This window comes from Lolium rigidum, chromosome 4, assembly GCF_022539505.1.
Source record: "Lolium rigidum isolate FL_2022 chromosome 4, APGP_CSIRO_Lrig_0.1, whole genome shotgun sequence".
NCBI classification, from domain to species: Eukaryota; Viridiplantae; Streptophyta; class Magnoliopsida; order Poales; family Poaceae; genus Lolium; species Lolium rigidum.
Window position 1 is genome coordinate 29638082 of NC_061511.1, and position 21470 is coordinate 29659551.

Here is a 21470-nt window from a genome sequence, read left to right on the forward strand (position 1 = left end):
TGGCGCAAGCCTGTGCTCCTGGGAGCTGTCTGGGTGTGCCTGGAGGAGGCTTTGCCGTGCGGGCTGGGGTGTTGCCGCACGGCAAAGGGAGCATGGCCGGCAGAGTGAGGCGCACGGCAACGTCTCGCCGCACGGCAAAGACAGCGACCGCACGGCAAAGATTGGCCGCACGGCAACGGGCCGCACGCACGGCAAAGATATCGTGCACGGCAAAGGGGCTGCCGCACGGCAACATAGCGTGCGCACGGCAAAGATCTTTGCCGTGCAGTTTGGTCAGGCGCACGGCAATGTCGCCTTTGCCGTCGGTGTCGTTGCCGTGCAGAAGTTGCCGTGCGTGGGCGCACGGCAAAGCCTTTGCCGGGCAATATAGGCTCTTTGCCGTGCGATCTGTCGCACGGCAACGACGACTTCTCCCGTAGTGGTCACACCCTACCACAATCGTACACACAACATATTCATGTTAAAAACTTCTTATTGGGTACATAAATGAAATAGAACTACATAAAGCCCCAATCAAATAAGCTGAAAAAAGATATCGCCAGCCTCAAAGTAAAGATGGTCGAAAGAGGAAGACTTGCATGGCCTCGCCAGCTCTCACAAGTTTGTATGTGGCGGCTTCATGCAACAACCTGTCATCAAGCTTCTGGTTGAACTAAATGAAAAAAGTTCGACTTGTCGAGATATTTACTTTTAGGCTAGCCTAGCTTAAGATATGGTGACTTGATCAGATTGTAACATTTATCTTACGTAGGTACAAGTAAGGGATGCTCGACTCCAATGCAACCAATACCCATGTGTTTCTTAAGGCAGTAATGAAGTGCATGAAAGCATGTACACCATATGATTGCCATGGTAGTTGTACCATGGTATCAAATCGTGCATTATTTTTTCTATTAAAGAAGAGAAGAAGCGGAGTACCTGCTATAATCACACATCGGGATTACGAACCATCGGGATTTTTGATTGTGATTGGATGCAACACCGCGTGTTGCAAGGTCTAGCATTGGTATGACTCAGCTGTGCTACGAGATGAGCAGGGTGTTGTGATCATCTGTGTCTGAGGCGTGATTAAAAGGTGTGCTTCCGCAGAAATTACTGAAGTGTGGGCCTGCCTCAAGGGGTGAAAGCAACTCAACTTGTGGCCGCTAAACTCGTTCAAATGGAAATAGACCGCGTTGCTGTTCTACAAGAAGTCAAGAACTGTCTACCAGAGAAAAGACTAAATTCCAGATCGCTTGCATCATCTAAGAAGTTAGAAACATCTCTCGTGACTTACCTGGAGTACCTTTCTGCAAGGCCCATAGAACTGCTAATCGTGTGGCTCATTCGATTGCTAGTTTCAGACAGTTCTCTAGTTGCGGGGGTGTGTTACTGGATTTGGTTCCACCCAGTGTGGAGAAACCAGTCCGGATTGATTGTATGAACTATTGTAACTCTCTGTATTAAGTAATAGACACCCAAAAATATAAAAAAATGTTTTATTAGCTATGCCAAATAAGGTATTGGGTATTGTAGACGTGCAATTATTACTCTAGATATACATGTGCTTATATTATCTCGCGATGACCATTTTCTATTCTTTAGAACTTCTCAGCAGCCACCGAACTCATCAATAGAGCTTTTAGATCTAACAGTAAATCCTAAATTAATCACGGCACCTTAACTTCCATCATTGCTAATTTGCTATTCCTTGGTCACACCCTTCCCCTCCAGTTATCCCAGTTGATGTCACTCTGGGGCCTCGGGTTCCGGACATAGACATGTGCAAACAACTTGTGGGTACAATCTAAGCAATAAGTATAGAGCTTAAATCTAAGATCATGCCACTTGGGCCCTAGTGACAAGCATTAAACACAACAAGATTGCAGCAACAATAACTCCATAAACTTTGTAGATAGACTAATCATAATGTAACAATCCATCGGATCCCGACAAACACAACACCGATTACATCAGATGAATCTCAATCATGTAAGGCAGCTCATGAGATCATTGTATTGAAGTACATGGGGGAGAGAATACCAACTAGCTACATCTAGAACCCATAGTCCATGGGGGAACTACTCACGGAGCATGATGGTGGCGGTGGCGTTGACGGAGATGGCTTCCGGGGGCACTTCCCCGTCCCGGCGGCGTGCCGGAACAGAGATTCTGTCCCCCGAATTGGAGTTTCGCGATGGCGGCGGCGCCCCTGGAGTCTTTCTGGAGTTTCGTCAATTGGTATCGCGTTTTTAGGTCGAAAGGGGTCTTATAGGCGAAGAGGCGGCGCAGGAGGGGCACCAGGGCGCCCACACCATAGGCTGGCGCGGCCAGGGGCCTGCCCGCGCGGCCCTATGGTGTGGGGCCCCTGGGCCTCCTCTCCGGGTCTCCTTTGGTGTCCTGGTCCGTCTCGGTGAATTATGATGTTTGGTCTTCGTTTCGTCGAATTCCGAGAATATTGCCCGAACAGCCTTTCTGGAACCAAAAACAACAGAAAACAACAACTGGCCCTTCGGCATCTCGTTAATAGGTTAGTTCCAGAAAACGCATAAAAACATTATAAAGTGCAAGCAAAACATGTAAGTATTGTCATAAAACAAGCATGGAACATAAGAAATTATAGGTACGTTGGAGACGTATCAGGCCCCTCGAGCGTCCCCCGACTCTGCCCCTTCGCCTATATAATCCTTCCGTCGCGAAAACCCTAGTACCGAGAGCCACGATACGAGAAAAGTTACTGAGACGCCACCGCCGTCAATCCCATCTCGGGGGATTCTGAAGATCGCCTCCGACACCCTGCCGGAGAGGGGAATCATCACCGGAGGGCTCTACATCACCATGCCCGCCTCCGGACTGATGCGTGAGTAGTTCATCCTTGGACTATGGGTCCATAGCAGTAGCTAGATGGTTGTCTTCTCCTCTTGTGCTATCATGTTTAGATCTTGTGAGCTGCCTATCATGATCAAGATCATCTATTTGTAATGCTACATGTTGTGTTTGTTGGGATCCGATGAATATGGAATACTATGTCAAGTTGATTATTGATCTATCATATATGTGTTGTTTATGATCTTGCATGCTCTCCGTTGCTAGTAGAGGCTCTGGCCAAGTTAATACTTGTAACTCCAAGAGGTAGTATTTATGCTCGATAGTGGGTTCATGCCTCCATTGAATCTGGGACAGTGACAGAAAGTTCTAAGGTTGTGGATGTGCTGTTTCCACTAGGGATAAAACATCAATGCTTTGTATAAGGATATTTGTATTGTTTACATTACGCACAGTACTTAATGCAAGTCTATTGTTTGCAACTTAATACTGGAAGGGGTGCGGATGCTAACCCGAAGGTGGACTTTTTAGGCATAGATGCATGCTGGATGGCGGTCTATGTTCCTTGTCGTAATGCCCTAAGTAAAACTCATAGTAGTCATCATGATATGTATGTGCATTGTTATGCTCTCTCTATTTGTCAATTGTCCAACTGTAATTTGTTCACCCAACATGCTATTTATCTTATTAGAGAGACACCACTAGTGAACTGTGGACCCCGGTCCATTCTTTTTCATCTGAAATACAATCTACTGCAATCATTGTTCTCTGATGTTCTTTGCAAACAAATATCATTCTCCACACCATACGTTTAATCTTTTGTTTACAGCAAGCCGGTGAGATTGATAACCTCACTGTTAAGTTGGGGCAAAATATTTTGATTGTGTTGTGCAGGTTCCACGTTGGCGCCGGAATCCCTGTTGTTGCGCCGCACTACACTCCTTCACCAACAACCTTCACGTGGCCTTCATCTCCTACTGGTTCGATAACCTTGGTTTCTTACTGAGGGAAAACTTGCTGCTGTGCGCATCACACCTTCCTCTTGGGGTTCCCAACGGACGTGTGCATCACGCACCATCAAGAGGCCAGGCGCGGGACGGCCTGGCGGCGGGGCGGCCCAGCGGAGGGGAGAGGCCGGGCGCGGGACGGCGGCCGGACGGGGCGGAGACGGCGGCCGGTGGAGACGAGGCGGGCGGCCGGACGAGGGGAAGCCGAGGCGGGGCGGAGTCGGGCGGCCGGACGAGGCGGAGACTGCCGACGGGGGCGGCAGCCAGGCGCAGGAGGCGGGACGGGGGCGACGGCCGGGGGCGGCGGTCGGGAGGTGGAGGGCGGGACGGGGAAGGCGGCGAGGAAGAGGCGGCGGCCGGGCGCGGCGGCGGCTGCGACGGCCAGGCACGGCGGCAGTGGCGGCTGCGAGGAGAGGAGCTAACGTAGCTCTGATACCGTGTTAGGGTAATAGACTTGTTGTATTACAGGGGGCCAAAGCCCACAATATATAGTACAGGTACATGTGCAAATATGCAGGAAGCCCCAAAACATATGAGAATATACAATATATACATCTAACAAGAATAAATTTGCATCTCAAAGATCCAGAGTGACAATAAGAACTTGCCAAACGTGTTTTGGAACATGGGAGCATATGCTCCCTATATTTTGAATTGCATCTTGCACACATTTTGAATTTCAAAAAAATTGAAACAAAAAATTCGCACATTTATCTTCACGTGCTATGCGCTCACAAAGTTGTTTTATAAAAAATCAACTTATCTTGTGACGTGTGTGAAAAAGACAAAATTCAGTGCTTAAATAAAAGCTTTTGACAAGATAATTTTTCTCATTTTTACATAGACCACAAAAAATATCAATTTTTCGTAAAACTTGACGAACACACATATATCATGCAGATGTACATGTAGAATTTTTTGTCAAATTTTTTTAACTGTTTGAAATATGATTTTCGGTAGAGGGAGCATACGCACCCGGGAGCCGAATTGAATTTCGGCCAAACATGTTCCTACAACGGTGATCTACGATGTAGTGAAAACTAACTGCTTCACCGTTGTTTTAGAGAGTACTGGTCCAAATTTTCGGAATACCCTTTTCTGGGGGTAACTTCTGCGTGTGGACCTATTTTCCAGCCCACATGTGAATGTTGGTACTTGGTAGGTCTTTACTATTATAGATGTTCTATACGGCATCTATCTATCTATCTATTATATACTAAAAGCACAATACAGAGTTTAAAATAGAGACACTACGTTGATCCACATCATCAAAATTAATTTAACTGTTAGATCTGTAATTTTAATGGATAAGATTTAAAAAAGTTACGTAACATACATGAACATATATTTTATAGACATGCTATATGTCACGTGTCAACTTCCGTTGAAAAGAAAAATAAAAAGAGTAGTCTTGAGGCATTAAATGTACACCCTTCACGTGTTCCCCACACAAAAAAAGACCCACGTGCATTGTATATGGAAGGAAAATTATCATTAGCTTTCCTATTAGTATTCTAAGAACCATCACGTTATGTTTATTATCCACGAAAGAAAAAATATATATTGAAATTGGTTTCCAGTTATGATTTAACTTTAAACTAATTGTATGTCTATAATTTGATGGTAAAAAAGTACGAATGTTAATTAGAATGTAGTGGCCAAAATATACATAACTAATATCTCAACGGCAGGAATTTCCGGAAAATGGATCTGATCAATATCCAGTTATCCACGTACATATCAAAAATTGGATTCACGCATTACTTAAATCGTAGACACGTGGTATGATGTAGGGGGCGTCGGTGTACAGTCTGACATGCCAAGCGCTCGAAAATAGTTGTCAGCAAAACCGGGTTATCACCATACAGGTGGGCTTGTAGGGGATTTCTGGGATGGGCTATCAACAAAATATGACCGCCGTCTCGAGGCACCAAGTTAATCCACATATACCAAAAATATATAAACCAATTATTTTAATCTTAACGTCTGGGATTAAATGATAAGAAGTATTACGTACAATAAATATATGTACAAAAGTAAACGGATGTCATGATAAGAACCATCTGGGTCCACGTATTCTTTCTTAAATTAAAAGAAAATATCTCAAAGTAAAAGGAATGACATGTAGTCTCCAAGAAAAAGAATTACCTACCCAATCGATTTACATGTTATGACCGTAGACTGTAGGAAATAGAAAAGACTCGCAAAAATAGGAAGCGATTTGATTCCATGCCAAACAGGAAAACGGAGATTTGCTTTCTACACGATACTTGCAATATATATCAAGTAAGAGAAGGAGTCCTATAATTATACGGCGGACAGAAAATCAATTTTTTTCCCCAAGGACATGTGCGGGTAAACGCAAGCACATTGTAGACTACCTATGCCATATACGTAAACAAAATTCTATTTTTTAACTATATTACTTATCAAACTCTAGAAATAGTAAGACATATCAAGTGTGTCCAAAAATTTTAAACGCTCTCTTCATCTTCATGTGTCCATGCAACTCTAAATGGACATGAGAAAAAAATATACCTGCGTACAAAATAGCAAATATCGCAACTCAAGGGAACATGTACCTGAGAAGAAAGATTCGCACAAAAAAAGAGTAGGGGTAGATTATTATGATAAGGTTCAGAGAATTCCGTTCGACCGACCGTGAGCAAACTGAAAATAAATATCACTAGAAACATTCTCACCCTTTTAACCCAATGTAGTTCATGGCTACAATTGTGGTCATAACAATAGATGGTTCAAAAGGAAATCTGTTGGACATAGAAACTCTCTGGGAACCAATGCCATTGCAGAAGTATATAGTACAAAGGTTTGAAAAAGTACTTATACCCTTATTATTGCGTAATAATTTGAATTTTATTTAATCTAAAATATTTTATGCGTAATTTGCTTTGTAATATTATATGAACAATTTTCTCTAGATATATGTAAGGCACGCCTTTGTGCCAATTATACGAACAAAAAGCGAAACTAACACGGATATTAACAGATATATGGCATGGCGATTGATATTTGAGCCAAGAATATGCATCAAGTAACAAAAATCATTTGGGTAAAATTAATTAAACACTAGGTTTGGTAGTTTTAATAATTATAAACATTACTTCTATAAATCTACAGCATATAAAACACTATAGAAAAAATAAATAGTTAGAAGTAAATAACTTTTTAGATGTTGCCCTCGCATTTGCGAGGGCCACCTTGCTAGTTCCTGTAAAAACAACTGCCACAACACCATTGGGTGAATGGATCTTGAGTATTTCAAAGGCACACATACAAAATTAGCATTACAAAGTTGTAACAAAAGGTACACATAAATCCAGTGGGAAAACATCAGTACCAAAAATTACACCTTCACCGGGTATGCAAAATACTAGGCAAACCCTTTGCCGTGTTCTTAATGTTTGTCATGTGTTTTATGTGGCCTTTTTACACACAACAAAGCTTGGCCCACTCGGTGGCCACGTTTTTTCCGGCAGTGCATGACCATATGGTCCAGCAGATCTAACTTCATATCTCAAGACCTGGTAGTAAAATAGAATTTACAAACTATTGTTATGTAGAAACACCTCCCCATAATTCAGTTAACAAACATGAATCCAGCTTTCCAAAAAAAAACATGAATCCAGCTAGAGAAACAAAATGGGCCAGAGGAAAGCATGAGAGACGACAGGGTCTGACCCATGTGGTGCAAAAGTAGTAGATCCAGTTAGTGAGCTGAATTAAATCTTTTAAGCCGGTTCAGACATACTTTGTGCTGAAACTTGGTGAACCATGATTATCATTGGTTTTCAAGAATCTCTGATCAAATAACAAAGAGCTGTTGGCTGAACCCACTGAAAAAGAAATAGGGGATGCCTTATTTCAGATTGGCCCTTTAAAAGCCCCAGGTCCGGATGGACTGCCAACTCGCTTCTTCCAAAAAAACTGGGGAGTGATGAATCATGAGGTTTGCGTTGCCATCAAACATTTCTTCCGTGTTGGCACATTTCCAGAAGATTTCAACATGACCAAAATTATTCTCATCCCGAAGACAAATGACGCCACTGACTTTCCCTTTGCAACGTCATATACAAGGTTGTAGTCAAATGCATCATCAACAAACTCAGGCCTCACCTCAATGACCTGATTTCTGAGAACCAAAGTGCCTTTCTCCCTGGTAGGCTTATCTCAGATAATACCCTTATTGCATTTGAATGTTTCCATGCAATCCACAGGTCTAAAAATGGAGATGAATCTTTCCGTGCTTACAAATTAGACCTGTCAAAGGCGTATGGTAGGGTTGACTGGGAGTTCTTGGAAGGTGTTCTAATCAAGATGGGCTTTGACAAGAAGTGGGTAGGATGGATTATGTGCTGTGTGAAATCAGTCAAATACACAGTCCAAGTCAATGACAGTCTAACTGAAGTGTTCACACCCACGAGAGGCTTACGGCAAGGAGACCCTCTATCTCCTTACCTATTCCTCTTTGTTGCTGAAAGCCTCACCTTGGTGATAAAAAATGCTATGCAGAAAAAAGTTTACAAGACTTCAAGATATGCAGAAATTCGCCTGGCATCTCGCACCTCATGTTCGCCGATGACCGCCTCCTCTTCTTCGCTGCCAAGTCCGAACAAGCAGCTGTGATAAAAGAGGCCCTTATGGACTTTGAGATGGGCTCGGGACAGGTACTAAGTGCCAACAAATTCTCCATCCTCTTCAGCGACAATTGCCCTGAACCTAATCAACAACTTGTGAGACAGATTCTGGAGGTGTCTCAGGAAAACTTTGAAGACAAATACCTTGGCTACCCAACCCCTTAGGGACGCATGAACAAAGGAAAATTCCAACCTTCTAAGGAGAGGCTCGCCAAAAAGATGAACAACTGGTCAGAAAAGCTTATGTCGATGGGAGCTAAGGATGAACTGATCAAGTCAGTTGCTCAGGCCATTCCAACACATGTAATGAGCATTTTCAAACTGCCGGTGGGATTCCATGATGACTATATGAAAATCATCTGGAACTTCTAGTGGGGAGAAGATGAAAAAAAACTTCATTGGATTGCGTGGGACATCCTCACAAGCCCAAAGGATCTTGGTGGAGTGGGCTTCAGAGATACTAAACTCATGAACCAGTCGCTTTTGGCCAGACAATGTTGGAGATTAGTCAAAAACCCAAACAGCCTATGTGCCAGACTCATCAAATCAATATACTTTCCACGTGAAAACTTTCTTGATACTGTTTTTAGACGTGATGCTTCTCCCTCTTGGCAAGGCATCGAACACGGCCTTGAACTGATCAAAGAAGGGTTAGTGACTAGAGTTGGCAGTGGAAAAACTATCAACATCTGGAGAGATAATTGGCTACCAAGAGACTACAACCTCAAAGTGTCCCCTGGGAAAACAAACACTAGGATCAGACGGGTAAACCAACTGATCAAACATGAAACCGACTCTTGGAATGAAGAACTAGTCAGGAAAATTTGCTATGACTATGATGCAAATTGGATTTTGGACCTGAAATTGCCCCTGCTAGCCTGTGATGACTTTGTTGCTTGGCATTATGATCCCTCAGGTGTCTTCTCAGTCAAGAGCGCCTATAGACTGGCACACAATCTCAAACATGGGGTTCAATGGCACGCAGGACACAACATGAACCAAAACAACAGTAGAGAAATCTGGAATATAATTTGGAAAGCGAATGTCCCGAAGAAGGTTAAAATATTTGGCTGGAGAGTGGCTCGCGACAACCTACCAACAAACAAAAACAAAATGAAAAGAAGCCTTGAACTTTTCAGCACCTGCACTATCTGTGGCCAGGAGGAAGAAGATAGTCATCATGCCACGGTGAAATGCACAAAGGCCAGAGCCCTACGGTATGAAATGAGGAAACACTGGAGACTACCTCCTGAACGAGATTTCAGCTATTCCGGCCCAGAGTGGCTTCAGAACCTGCTGATGAACGCAGATAAGAACCAAAGGAGCAATATCTTGATGTTATTGTGGAGATCATGACACCTACGATGTGATAGCTATCATGAAAAGGGGGAAGAGTCCATCACAAGATCCGCCACCTTCCTCATTAGCTACAACAATTTCTTACAAGGCACTGTAGCAGCAAACTAAAATAAATCAGGTTTGGCTTTTTTGTGTCTAGGCAGTAGCCAGCTCACAACACGCTAACTCCCCTACATGCTTCAGACATGTTGCTGACAGGAACAAACAAAAGAGGATGACCTAGGACAAACCAAGCGCCGGAGAAATCAAAATCAATGTCGACGCTGGCTACTGCCTAGACACAAAAAAGTCTACTACTGGTGTGGTCCCTCGCGACCATACAGGAACTATCATCCTTGCTGCGAGCCTACTGGAAGATGCACAAGTGCTGAAGAAGCCGAAGCAAATGCAATCTGGGAAGGCTTGAAGATTGCTATCGACAACAACTTGAACCCGACAATACTGGAGTCTGACTGCTCGGCGGCGATTTCGACGGCCAACAACATGTCCGAAAACAGCTCCAGTTTTTGGCATGTCTACAAGAACATTAGCTTGCTGAGAAATGCTCTACCAGGGTGTATTATTCGCAAATTTGTTAGACGTTGTAATACAGTGGCTCACGAACTTGCACGGCAAGCTAAGGTCCATGGTTGTAGGTATATCTGGCTGGCTCCTGTACCGGAAGCCATTAGGAAATTATGTAATCAAGACTTGTAAATGACTCTGAGAGCTGATTAAAAAAATTCCCCTAAAAAAAAGATTATCATTGGTTTTGTTCTCTAGACAGAAGCTCCCCTATGAGCAGACACTGATTGACCCCAGTTCACACACCCTGACTGATGATGTTCACATAAGGAAAAGAACATGCAAATTTCGGTGACGAGTTTTGACCAGTAATACGCGCTCCTTTTCATGTACGTACGTGGCATCTAGATCATCAGCTGGTCTAGCAAACGGCGAACAGCATAGGGAATTCTGGCAAAAAGGAGGGTTTAGTTGCTTACAGTACAGATTCAGCTGTTTTCACAGTTCGTACCATGTTCAGAGCAGCACGCACTAACAGTAGTTCTTGCCAGCTTTTTTCTACGGCTCAACGCGGTTCATGCATGTTTTAAATAATGCAAATGGTCTTGTTTTTTTATTGAGATGATGCAAATGGTATTCTTTAGTGGAGATGAACTACTCAGATTGGTCATAGTGCGGAGTAATAAAGTAGTAACATGGTGCATGTTACTATCTATATTAGAGCAAGAATAACAGTGTAGCTGGCAGCCGACTATAACAATTCACCACATCATCTATAGTTAATTTATAGCTAGCATGTACAATAGTAAGCTATAAAAGTGTAGTACTTTTACAATATATGATCCACCTTTTAGTCTCACATAGTGCCTAGAAGCACATTTTAGAGCTGACTATTAGATAAGAGCCAACTTCTCTTCTCTCTTCTAATCTCTCTCCTCCAATTAAGAAAAACTTATAATATTTTATCTCTTATAGCCAGCTGACTGTACCTTATTGTACTTGCTCTTACTACCTTCATAGTGAATATTTATTTATATGTGGTATCATACTATATTTATTAGATTGTAGACTCATTTTATCTTGAAAAGTGTGATGTTATAGTATCATAGCTACTAGTTATCACCTTACTCTTTTTCTTCATTTATTATCATGATATATCATGAAAATGCTTTGAAATGTGTGATACTATACTAGATATGTTACTCCCACTATGAGGCTGGTCATAGTGGGGCGTAACTTAGACTAGTAACATATGCCATATTACTAGTGTAGGTTACTACCTTCATACTAGTGGGTAGTAACTTATATGTGGTGTCATTCATTGTATCATGTATTATGTTGTAGACTCATCTTGCCTTGAGGTGTGTGATGTTATGGTAACATAGCTAGTTAGAGCAATTCCAATAGTACAGTCAACTGCTGGCTATAACAAGATGCCATGTCACTTGTAGTCATTATATAGCTAACATGTATAATAGTTGGCTATACTAATGAAGTACTTTACTAACATATGACCCACATTTCACTCTCATAAAGTGCTTAGGAGCACGTGCAAGAGCTGGCTATTGCATAGTAGCCCACCTCCCTTCTCTCTCCTCTTCTCTCTCTTCCAACTCATCTAAAATATATTATTTAATGTCTTATAGTCAGCTGACTGGACTCTATTGTACTTGCTCTTATCACCTCACTCTCTTTCTTCATTTATTAGCATACCATGTCATCAAAATGTTTTGTGATGTGTGATGTTACTAGCTATGTTACTCCCACTATGAGTAATCTCAGGTATGCAATTATTTTGCATCGAACTACTACACGAATCATATCTTCTACTGAACCATATGTCCATAATGTGGAACAGGGAATACTGTAATCAGACGAAGTCCTCCTTAATTTTTTTTTCTCGTGAAAACGGTGGAAGTCGTGAATTTCGCGAAGCTGAGAGTCACTACAAAGACGTCAAGAAGTGAAGACACTCTTCTTCCTCGTTGAGAATGACGTCCATGGATCATGATGAAATGCGATTTGACCGAACATCACATAAAAAGAATGAACCACACCGATCATTTTCGCAGTTACTCGATCCATTATTGAAGAAGCCGAGAGACGAGAGTAGAACTTTGTGCCTCGATTGAGACTTGTCATAACATCAAATAGGTCAAACTTGTTGGAACTTCAACATGAAGCATTGAACTTTATTCTACTCCGTATAGTAAGTTACAATTCTCTTGATTCCTCAATCTTTAAACACAAACAATTGTTAAATTAACTCTTTGGTTAACTTAGTACCAATCGATCGTGTCAAGGAAAGTATATATAATTAGAATCATGCGCAAGTAGTAGCAATTGACTAAATTATCTAACACCTCGTGACGGCTGCAATGCCAACGCCAGTTTGCGCGCGCTCATGTCCAGAGCGGCTCGTCGGCCCAGGTGCCGACGGTGCCAGCCTGCATGATGCCGTCGACGACGTAACGGGCGTCCACCGGCGCGGCACCGCCACGTGCGGCTTCCGTGGCGATCTGCGATCGTCCGCCGCTCCCGGCGACGACCTCTCCGCAGTAGGTTCCATCGTGCTGCCCTCCGGCAGAATTGGAGGCCGCCATCGTCTCCACTGTGCAGAGTAGAGCGAGGAGCTGCGCGTGGTGGGCGCGCACGGCGGCGAGCTCGGCCTGGGCACGGGCGAGCTGCGCCTTGAGCCCATCCACCTGCCTTTGGAGCTGGCAGATAGCGCCGGCGCTGCCGTAGACGGGATCGCGCACCCGCGCCGCCGCCTCGTACACCATGCTGCTCACCGCGTCCGCGCGATGCTCCTCCGGCAGCTCCTGCACGTACGTCCGCGTGCTCGGTCAGCCATTGAGTTAAGGGAGGAAGGAGAAGGATTAATTCATTAATTGATCACCTGTAGGAGCTTGATGATGTTGCTAGCGCCGAAGACGCGGTGCGCGGTGGCGAACTTGTGCGGGTCGGTGGGCGGGAAGTAGGGCGCCAGCACGCACCGGTCGACACACCGGCGGCGGAGGATCTTGCACGCCGCACACGGGCTCAGCACCACCGTCGTTGCCGAGGGCTGTGGTGGCGACGTCGGGGTCGGCGAGGAGTGCAACGGCCCCGTGTCGCCCGACGACTCCATGTGTATGTGTTCGGTAAGCGCGCGTAGGAGTTCAGTTGAGATGCTAGTTTCAAAGTTCTGCCGCCATTGGTGTGGTGTAATGGTGTATATATAGGGTGTGGGCAAGCTAGGAGTAGAAGGCTAGAAGCTGACTAATGGGCCGAGGAGAGGTTTTGACCGACATACCAATTTGCTATTTCCCAATATATTAGGTAGAGTATAGATATTCAACCTTTTTATGTGACCAGATCTCATAAGGTGCAATCATCCATTCAGTTAATTGTTTCGATAAGAGGTTAAACTTTCAGAACAAATTTGGAAACCAATTAACATCTCCAAATTTGTTTTTTGTGTGGAAGAACATCTTCAAATATTAACACTGGAAACATGAATATGAGTAACTTCACTCACAATGCATGTTCTTGTGGGATTATATAAATGCATTTCAATACAAATTGGCAGTCAAAAATTACAATTTTGGTGACAATATGCAAAGAAATAATCTTTTTTGATTTTCTTATCTTAATGGAATAGGAATAACACATGATTCGTTTCTTATAAAATACTTTTAAACCTTATAAAGATGCACATGTGCTGTAAAATAGGAAAAGAACTAGTTATATTGAATAATAAAATTTAAATTTCACATAATTGAAATGGCCTAATTGTCAAGCACTCCATTTCATCCCCAATTCACTTTGTCATTACATGGCAGTTCCTTCTTCATGGTTATGTCCTTCATATTCTTCACCAATGCATTGCTGCAATGAGCCATCCCTTACGCTCCCCCCCCCCGCCAGCAGCACCCTCCAACGGAGGACATGGGAGCACATGGAATTATTATTTTATAGTGTTTACTTTGTCCGCTATCTTGTCGAAGGCAATATATTGGGATTGCTTGAGCTTACTACCTGGGTGAAAGCTCATAATCTGGCCTTCGGTAGCTAGATTCGGTGATGGTGCACTCATGTGTCAACCTCGCTTTTGGAGATCCTTTTCCGGCAGCTCTAGTATTATGTATGGGAATAGTGGATGATTTTCACCGTCTCATTGATCTCTTTGCCATGACATCTTGACGGCGTGTCCTATTATTATTATTATTATTATTATTATTATTATTACTATTATTGTAATAACTTTGGTGTGTGTTTTCTTGTGGTCCGGGTCTTTTGTTATTATGTTTCTCAAGAGGTCAATATTACTTCATACCAGGTTGATATGTTTACCTTTATCGAGAATGACGTTGCGTTTTCTGAAAACCATGCTTCATAATTTTAATTTGAAAGATACAATACTGCCATTACCCCCAAATAGAAAGTCAACTAGAATCCTACTTGTATTGAATGCCTAATGTGTGATAATGTGTTATTAGCCCATCCTTATCACATCATGCCAAATCAAGTCCTTTATGTCACCATAGCTAAGTAGAAATTCTTGCATGCTCATTGGGAAGTCATACATGTTCAGTAGAATGTCATGCACATTAAACTGCCACAGACTGTTGAGTCTTTGTTCAGTAATGGTTCACTTGAAATCTCCAAAATTGTACAAGCTGATGTATAGCACACTGTTAACTGAGTTTTTTTTTTCTTTCTAGGGCCGGATGTACTTGATATCTTTGTGGCAAAGGAAGAAATGATGGGGAAATGACCACACACGTGGTAGGATCAAACTCAGGTGCGATTGTACAATCTTTCATGAAGAACAACATGTTATTGTGAGATCGAGCTATGCGTAGGTGACACCATGCTGACGTACGATGCATACACGCCTTGGTAGTTCCCGTGTTCAGTTGTTCGTTAGAAGTAGCTTACGATTTGGAAACACACAGCCTGTATTCCACCTACGTACGCAGACAATCTCTCTCTGTACCTCTCTCTGATAGCAACGTGCAATATATACACCAATATACCACACTGCGCAATACATGCACGGAAAACATGTACGCACCTATTAATAGTGATCATGGAAATCAATCAGCATTTTCTCGAGCATGCAAGGTACAGTACACGGTAGGTGTAGTGGCGGCCCGTCCCTTGTGTATTAATTGATCTTATTCGGAATTCCAATATGTATATCTCGAGAGAGTTTCTAAAGTTAGAATGATTATATATCCTGATGCCGTGTGGACTTATGTAGTTTAGGTAGCTAGCACTAGCAGTGTACAATATTAATCTGGCCTTTTCTAGCTTACCTGAATCAACCAAACCGATCTCTTTCACCACCTCTAGTTTCCACTTTGCAGTCAAATAGTCTCATCGAAGTCGACTAGCTAATTGAAGCTGTATCCGCGAGCGGACATATGCACACCTAGCATAACACTACTTCCTCCGTTACAAATTACTCTGAATATTTGATTACATTGAGATAAGACTTTGACCAACAGTTAATCTGTTAAAATAAAAGATTTTAATAAATAATTAATATTTTTTACTCTGATATTTGGACAATGCTTTAGTTTAAAATGGAATTCCATGAAGATTGTCATACATATGTATTCATGCTGAAGTTTTATTGGGCTTTTAAAGATATTAGTTTCTTTAACATATAATATCTAACCTTTCTAAAATTTGCACTTTAATTACATGTTTTATATAATTTTCCTTTCACCTCAGCAATATTAACTGTTAGAAGCATGCAGAAGTAAAAAAAATGGAATAAAAATAAACATAATTTTGCTATACATGCTTTACCACTATGAAAAATGTATGGATTAGTTGGGAAGAATAACATACTCCCTCTATTTCATGTTAATTGTTGCAGATTTAGGTGTATTTATACATAAAGTGTATCTATATGCAGCTGAATCAGCGACAACTAATTTGAAATTGGACGGAATATAATTCTACTTTCCACGTATTTTTTTTATTCACACAGTTGCGAATTGGAACATTGTGGGGGTTATGCCACTAAAGGCATGCTCTGAGATAGAAGACGGCATTTCTTTTCTATCGCTCAGAGCATATATTGATTGTAATAGCATCTTGTATCATAAGCGGAGGAAGTAGTTGACAAGAAAAATAACAATATATGTACAGTGTGAAAATCATCTTTAGAATAATACTAGCAACGAGCATTTACATGAAATTTGAAACATGTGTTTGTTAAAGTCTAATTAGAAAAATACACACCCTTCCTCAAAAAAGAGAACCCTATATAAATATATATCTGCTCTCTTGATCTTCCTTCCCGCTGCGTAAAAATCCTAGGTGGATTGCATCGGAGTAAGTGTAGTTGCGGATTTGTTTGTTGCATGCCCTCCGTGAGGGATAGGGATCCTCTGACGTGCCCAACCCTACCTTTCCCTGACTTTTGGTCACTGATTCGTGGCTCCTACATCTGGTGGGGAACACATGTTAGAAAGACAAAGTTAAGTTTAGCTACGTCAGGGGATCACTTCCCCTCCGCGAGGTAGAAGTTGGTTGCACACGGCAAACTGCTAATGCCCCATACGTTTGAAAATAAATATCCCATTTTTTGAAAAAATAACTACGCACTAAAATGTGTCTAAATAAATTTGATTCTAGACAAATATACACCACTTGTTTTTAAACGGGGGAAATATATATGAGCGCGCGCGATGCTACTACGGATGTTCTTAGGCGTCCATGGATCTAAAGGTATAATTGCTGCACCCCCATGGGGCTCTCACAGCGCTCTGAGCTTCTCAACCGTCGGATCTTTTCACCCATTGCATCTCAGCCGTTGATTCCTGGCTCAGAGTCTGCTAGCTAACACCATGCAACGACCAATTGTTACCCACCTCCGGCTGCATGTGGGCCCCACCTTTGCCGGCCCCGCACGTCAGTCACTGCGACTGGGATCTCTGTCGGTGTGCATTGGCGTCGGGTAGTGGATCTCCACCCCGCAGGGGTATTTTCGATATTTCAGCGGTGTGGGTATAAAAGGCAGCATCCCACGGAGGGAACCCTAGCCCACTTTCCCCCAATCCCCGTGCACATCTCATCCTCACTAATGGCGGCTGCGCCTTCCTCTCCCGCTCGACCCCTGCTCTCTCCTCCACGCCACGGCTCCTCGTCCCCTGCTCTCTCCTCCTACTACTACTCGGCGCGCGTCGGCGCGCGACGGAGTTCCTGCCGCTCCGCGTGGTGGTGTACGGTGGCGCGGCGGCGGCGGCAACAGCGTGCGCGGCGTCCTCCTCTTCGACCCCAAGCACATCAGCAGCGGAGGGCTAGGAGGAGGCGGACGGCTACAGATCTTGTTGGGTTTGGCCTCCTCATCTACCTCGAGCTCGACCCTGAGCATGGTGCTGGCCAGGCTCGCGATTTGGTGGTGGTGTTGTTTGCTGGGAGGGTGGCGGCAGCCTCCACTACCTCGGCCCCCAGCGCGAGGACGGCGACCAACAGCGGCGGCGCTCACCCGCGGGTAAGCCTTCTTGCCTCTCCTCTTGCTCAAACTCGTCATCCCAGACCACGAGCTCTCTCCCCTTCTTCCTCTCCTCTCTCTCCCTCCCTCACCGGTTGGTTTGGTACGCAGGTTTGCCGGCCGACCGGCGGCCATCTATTTCTCCATTCTTCCTCTCACAGATTGGTCAGAGATTGGTTTGTATGCAGGTTTGCCGGCCACCCAGCCATCTCTCTCCATTCTTCCTCTCCTCTCTCTCAAAGATTTGTTTGTACGCAGGTTTGCCGGCCAGCCATGATGCAGTTGAAGCCCATCCCAATAGTTGGAACCACCACATCTCCTTTCCCATTTTTCCTAAAATCCAGCAGCCAGGGATCAATCAGATCTGCAGGTTGTTGCTTCTAAATGCTTAATTTTCTAGATCTTCCCCCTAAATATGCTTAAACTATAAAATGTGATGCATGCCTTTCTAATGTATTACACTATTTCGTACAGAAAAAAAAGTGAAATGTGATCTACTATGTGCTTTGCAAGACCGGCTTTTAGTTAAGCACTGATGCTTATTTATTACGGCATGGAAGAATGGTTTTGGAAAAGGGAGGTGAATTTCTTCTGGTTGTTGGAGATATGCCCAAGAGGCAATAATAAATTGGTTATTATATATCTTTGTGTTTATGATAAATGTTTATATACCATGCTATAATTGTATTAACCGAAACATTGATACATGTGTGTTATGTAAACAACAAGGAGTCCCTAGTAAGCCTCTTGTATAACTAGCTTGTTGATTAATAGATGATCATCGTTTCATGATCATGAACATTGGATGTTATTAATAACAAGGTTATGTCATTATGTGAATGATGTAATGGACACACCCAATTAAGCATAGCATAAGATCACGTCATTAAGTTCATTTGCTATAAGCTTTCGATACATAGTTACCTAGTCCTTTCGACCATGAGATCATGTAAATCACTTATGTCGGAAGGGTACTTTGATTACATCAAACGCCACCGCGTAAATGGGTGGTTATAAAGGTGGGATTAGGTATCCGGAAAGTGTGAGTTGAGGCATATGGATCAACAGTGGGATTTGTCCATCCCGATGACGGATAGATATACTCTGGGCCCTCTCGGTGGAATGTCATCTAATTAGTTTGCAAACATATGAATGGTTCATAAGAGACTACATACCACGGTACGAGTAAAGAGTACTTGTCATGAGACGAGGTTGAACGAGGTATAGAGATACCGATGATCAAACCTCGGACAAGTAATATATCGCGTGACAAAGGGAATCGGTATCGTATGTAAGTCACTAGTGGAGAAGAGGCCTTTGGTCCCAAGCAAATGTCCCAGTGCTGAACCAAACCGGGTCCAATGGTGGCATTGGTCCCGGTTCGTTTCTGCCCAGGACGACCCCACCCGCTGGAGCTTGTCCGGTAGTGGCCTTTGGACCCGGTTTGTAATACAAACCGGGACTAAAGGGTCCACTCGCTGGGCGCGGCAGGCCGTGTCGAGCGTGGGAAACCTTTAGTCCCGGTTTGTATTACAAACCGGGTCCAAAGCTCCCCTCCGGACCCGGTTTGTTTTACAAACCGGGACAAGGTCCCCAATCCGGCTATATAACCTTGCCCTGCCCAAGTGTGAGCCACACTTGGCCATTTTTTCACTTTCTTCACAAGAGGGGTGTATTGCTCTCCTCTCTTCTTCACATGCACAAGAGGTGTTCGATGAAATGCTTAAGAGGATTTGCCACTTGAGTTTACACAAATCAAGCCACACTTAACTTGTTTTTTTCTTCTTCATCGAGGTTAACAACTTTATCCTTTTCATCTGTAATTGATAAAATGCATGTGTATATATACATCGTGATGTTCTGTAATGGTTTTGATCAGCTTAATTATATCACGCAGATGAATCGGCAATGGATGTACATTGACCGACGGTTTGACGAGTTCACTGCGGGCCTGGATAATTTTATGGCCGTGGCGAAGGCAAACAAACATGGTGGCTTCATACCACGCTGGTACAGCCTAAATCTGTGCCGCGGCAGAGAAATAGCAATTCTCTGCCGCGGTAGGGAAACCTAGGCCCGGTTCGTACAACGAACCGGGACCAAAGGCCTTCCACCGCGAGCTCCCTGGCCGCACCACGTGTCGAGGCCTTTAGGCCCGGTTAATCTTTGAACCGGGACTAAAGGGTACCCCCTTTAGTCCCGCCTAATTGGTCCCGGTTCGGGAACCGGGTCTGAAGGCCCAAATGGACCGGGCCTACTGCCCCTTTTTCTACTAGTGAGTGGTTCATTCGATCACTAAGTCATCGTTGAATGTGTGGGAGCCATTATGGATCTCCAGATCCCGCTATTGGTTATTGGTCGGAGAGAAGTCTCAACCATGTCTACATAGTTCGCGAACCGTAGGGTGACAAGGCTCCTCCGTCCGGCTTCTCCTCCAAGGGAATAATAAATATGGAGAAGAAAACATTCCTGCAACTCCGAAGTCAGCTCATGACTGGCTCACGTGATAATGACATAGTTGCTTCCGATTGCACTGAGGTGGGCGATCATCGGGAAATGTTCGACCGCCATTGTGAACCCATGTGCATTCCTCAACGCAATTTCGCAAGATAATAAACCCGGTAAATTCTACCGAGGCTGCAGCAATGATGTGGTCCAATGTCTCGTTAGTTTTGAGCTCGGTGTTCCCACCCATCCTTCTTCAATATTATGACACATCTCCTCGTTCACTCCGGGTCGATGATGTGATTTCCATTCTCTGGCCCCGTGTTTCTACACAATATGTTCCCCTTCGAGAGAAGTTCATGGGAGTCTTGAAGAAATATGTTCATAACCGTTCTCAGGCCGTAAGGAAGCATCTCCAAGGGGCTATGGGAACGTAGGGAGTCGTCGAATTCTCGTGTTGACTTGGCCTTCCCGACCTTAAGCCGACTGGGTGTTCCCGACCGCGCATGAAGGGAGACTAAGTGGAAAAGGCACGCTAGGCAGGAAATCAACGATATGTAGGGATTCGGGATTTCTTTGACTCAAGCACACTACTACAGCTCTACAAAGTTCCACCATGGTGGCTCCGTATATCGGTGAGCACAAGAACTCCCTACGCTCCCGTAACCCGGTAAGGGCCGAACGATTGGATTAGACGTGAACACATGTCGACTTTCGGCGGTTGGTTGCAAAAACATCTCCCGAATAACGAAGATACGGAAGATCAGCCGTGATCTTGCCGGCCCAGTACACCATCTTCGACCGTAGTGACTTTCCAAGGGTACGAGATAAATGGGAATACATTTGTGCCACGATCGCCCAAAGATAAAAAGAGCACCAACCAAAACAGAGGTGGGTCCGCTTTCGATGCAATAATGAATGAAGGCCCAAATGACACGAAAGACATGGTTACATAGAGGATATTCGGGAACTTGAGTATGGACCTTCATTTACGGTCCCTTTGTTTAGGTGCAAACGGGTCAACAAAACAGAGGCGGTGGGTTCAGTGTAGACAAGTTGTATGGAATGGACAACAGAGGATCTCAACAATCTTGGGTATAGAGACGAACCATTCGTCCTAGCCAAGGATGTGGCCCAGGTTTTCTATGTGAAGGATGAGTGTCTAGCAAACCAAGAAAAAGGAAACATAAGGAAACAAAT

The 21470-nt window shown here is 43.8% G+C and overlaps 1 protein-coding gene across 1 annotated transcript; it reads right to left on the reverse strand.

Annotated features, from left to right (window-relative positions):
- Window positions 1–12732: 12732 nt before the first annotated feature.
- Window positions 12733–13460, reverse strand: LOC124646826 (LOB domain-containing protein 1-like). Its single transcript, XM_047186877.1, has 2 exons — window positions 13230–13460; window positions 12733–13152 (listed from the first exon to the last, which is right to left on the reverse strand). Exons 1-2 carry the CDS (start codon window positions 13458–13460, stop codon window positions 12733–12735), a joined length of 651 nt encoding a protein of 216 aa, XP_047042833.1.
- Window positions 13461–21470: the final 8010 nt, after the last annotated feature.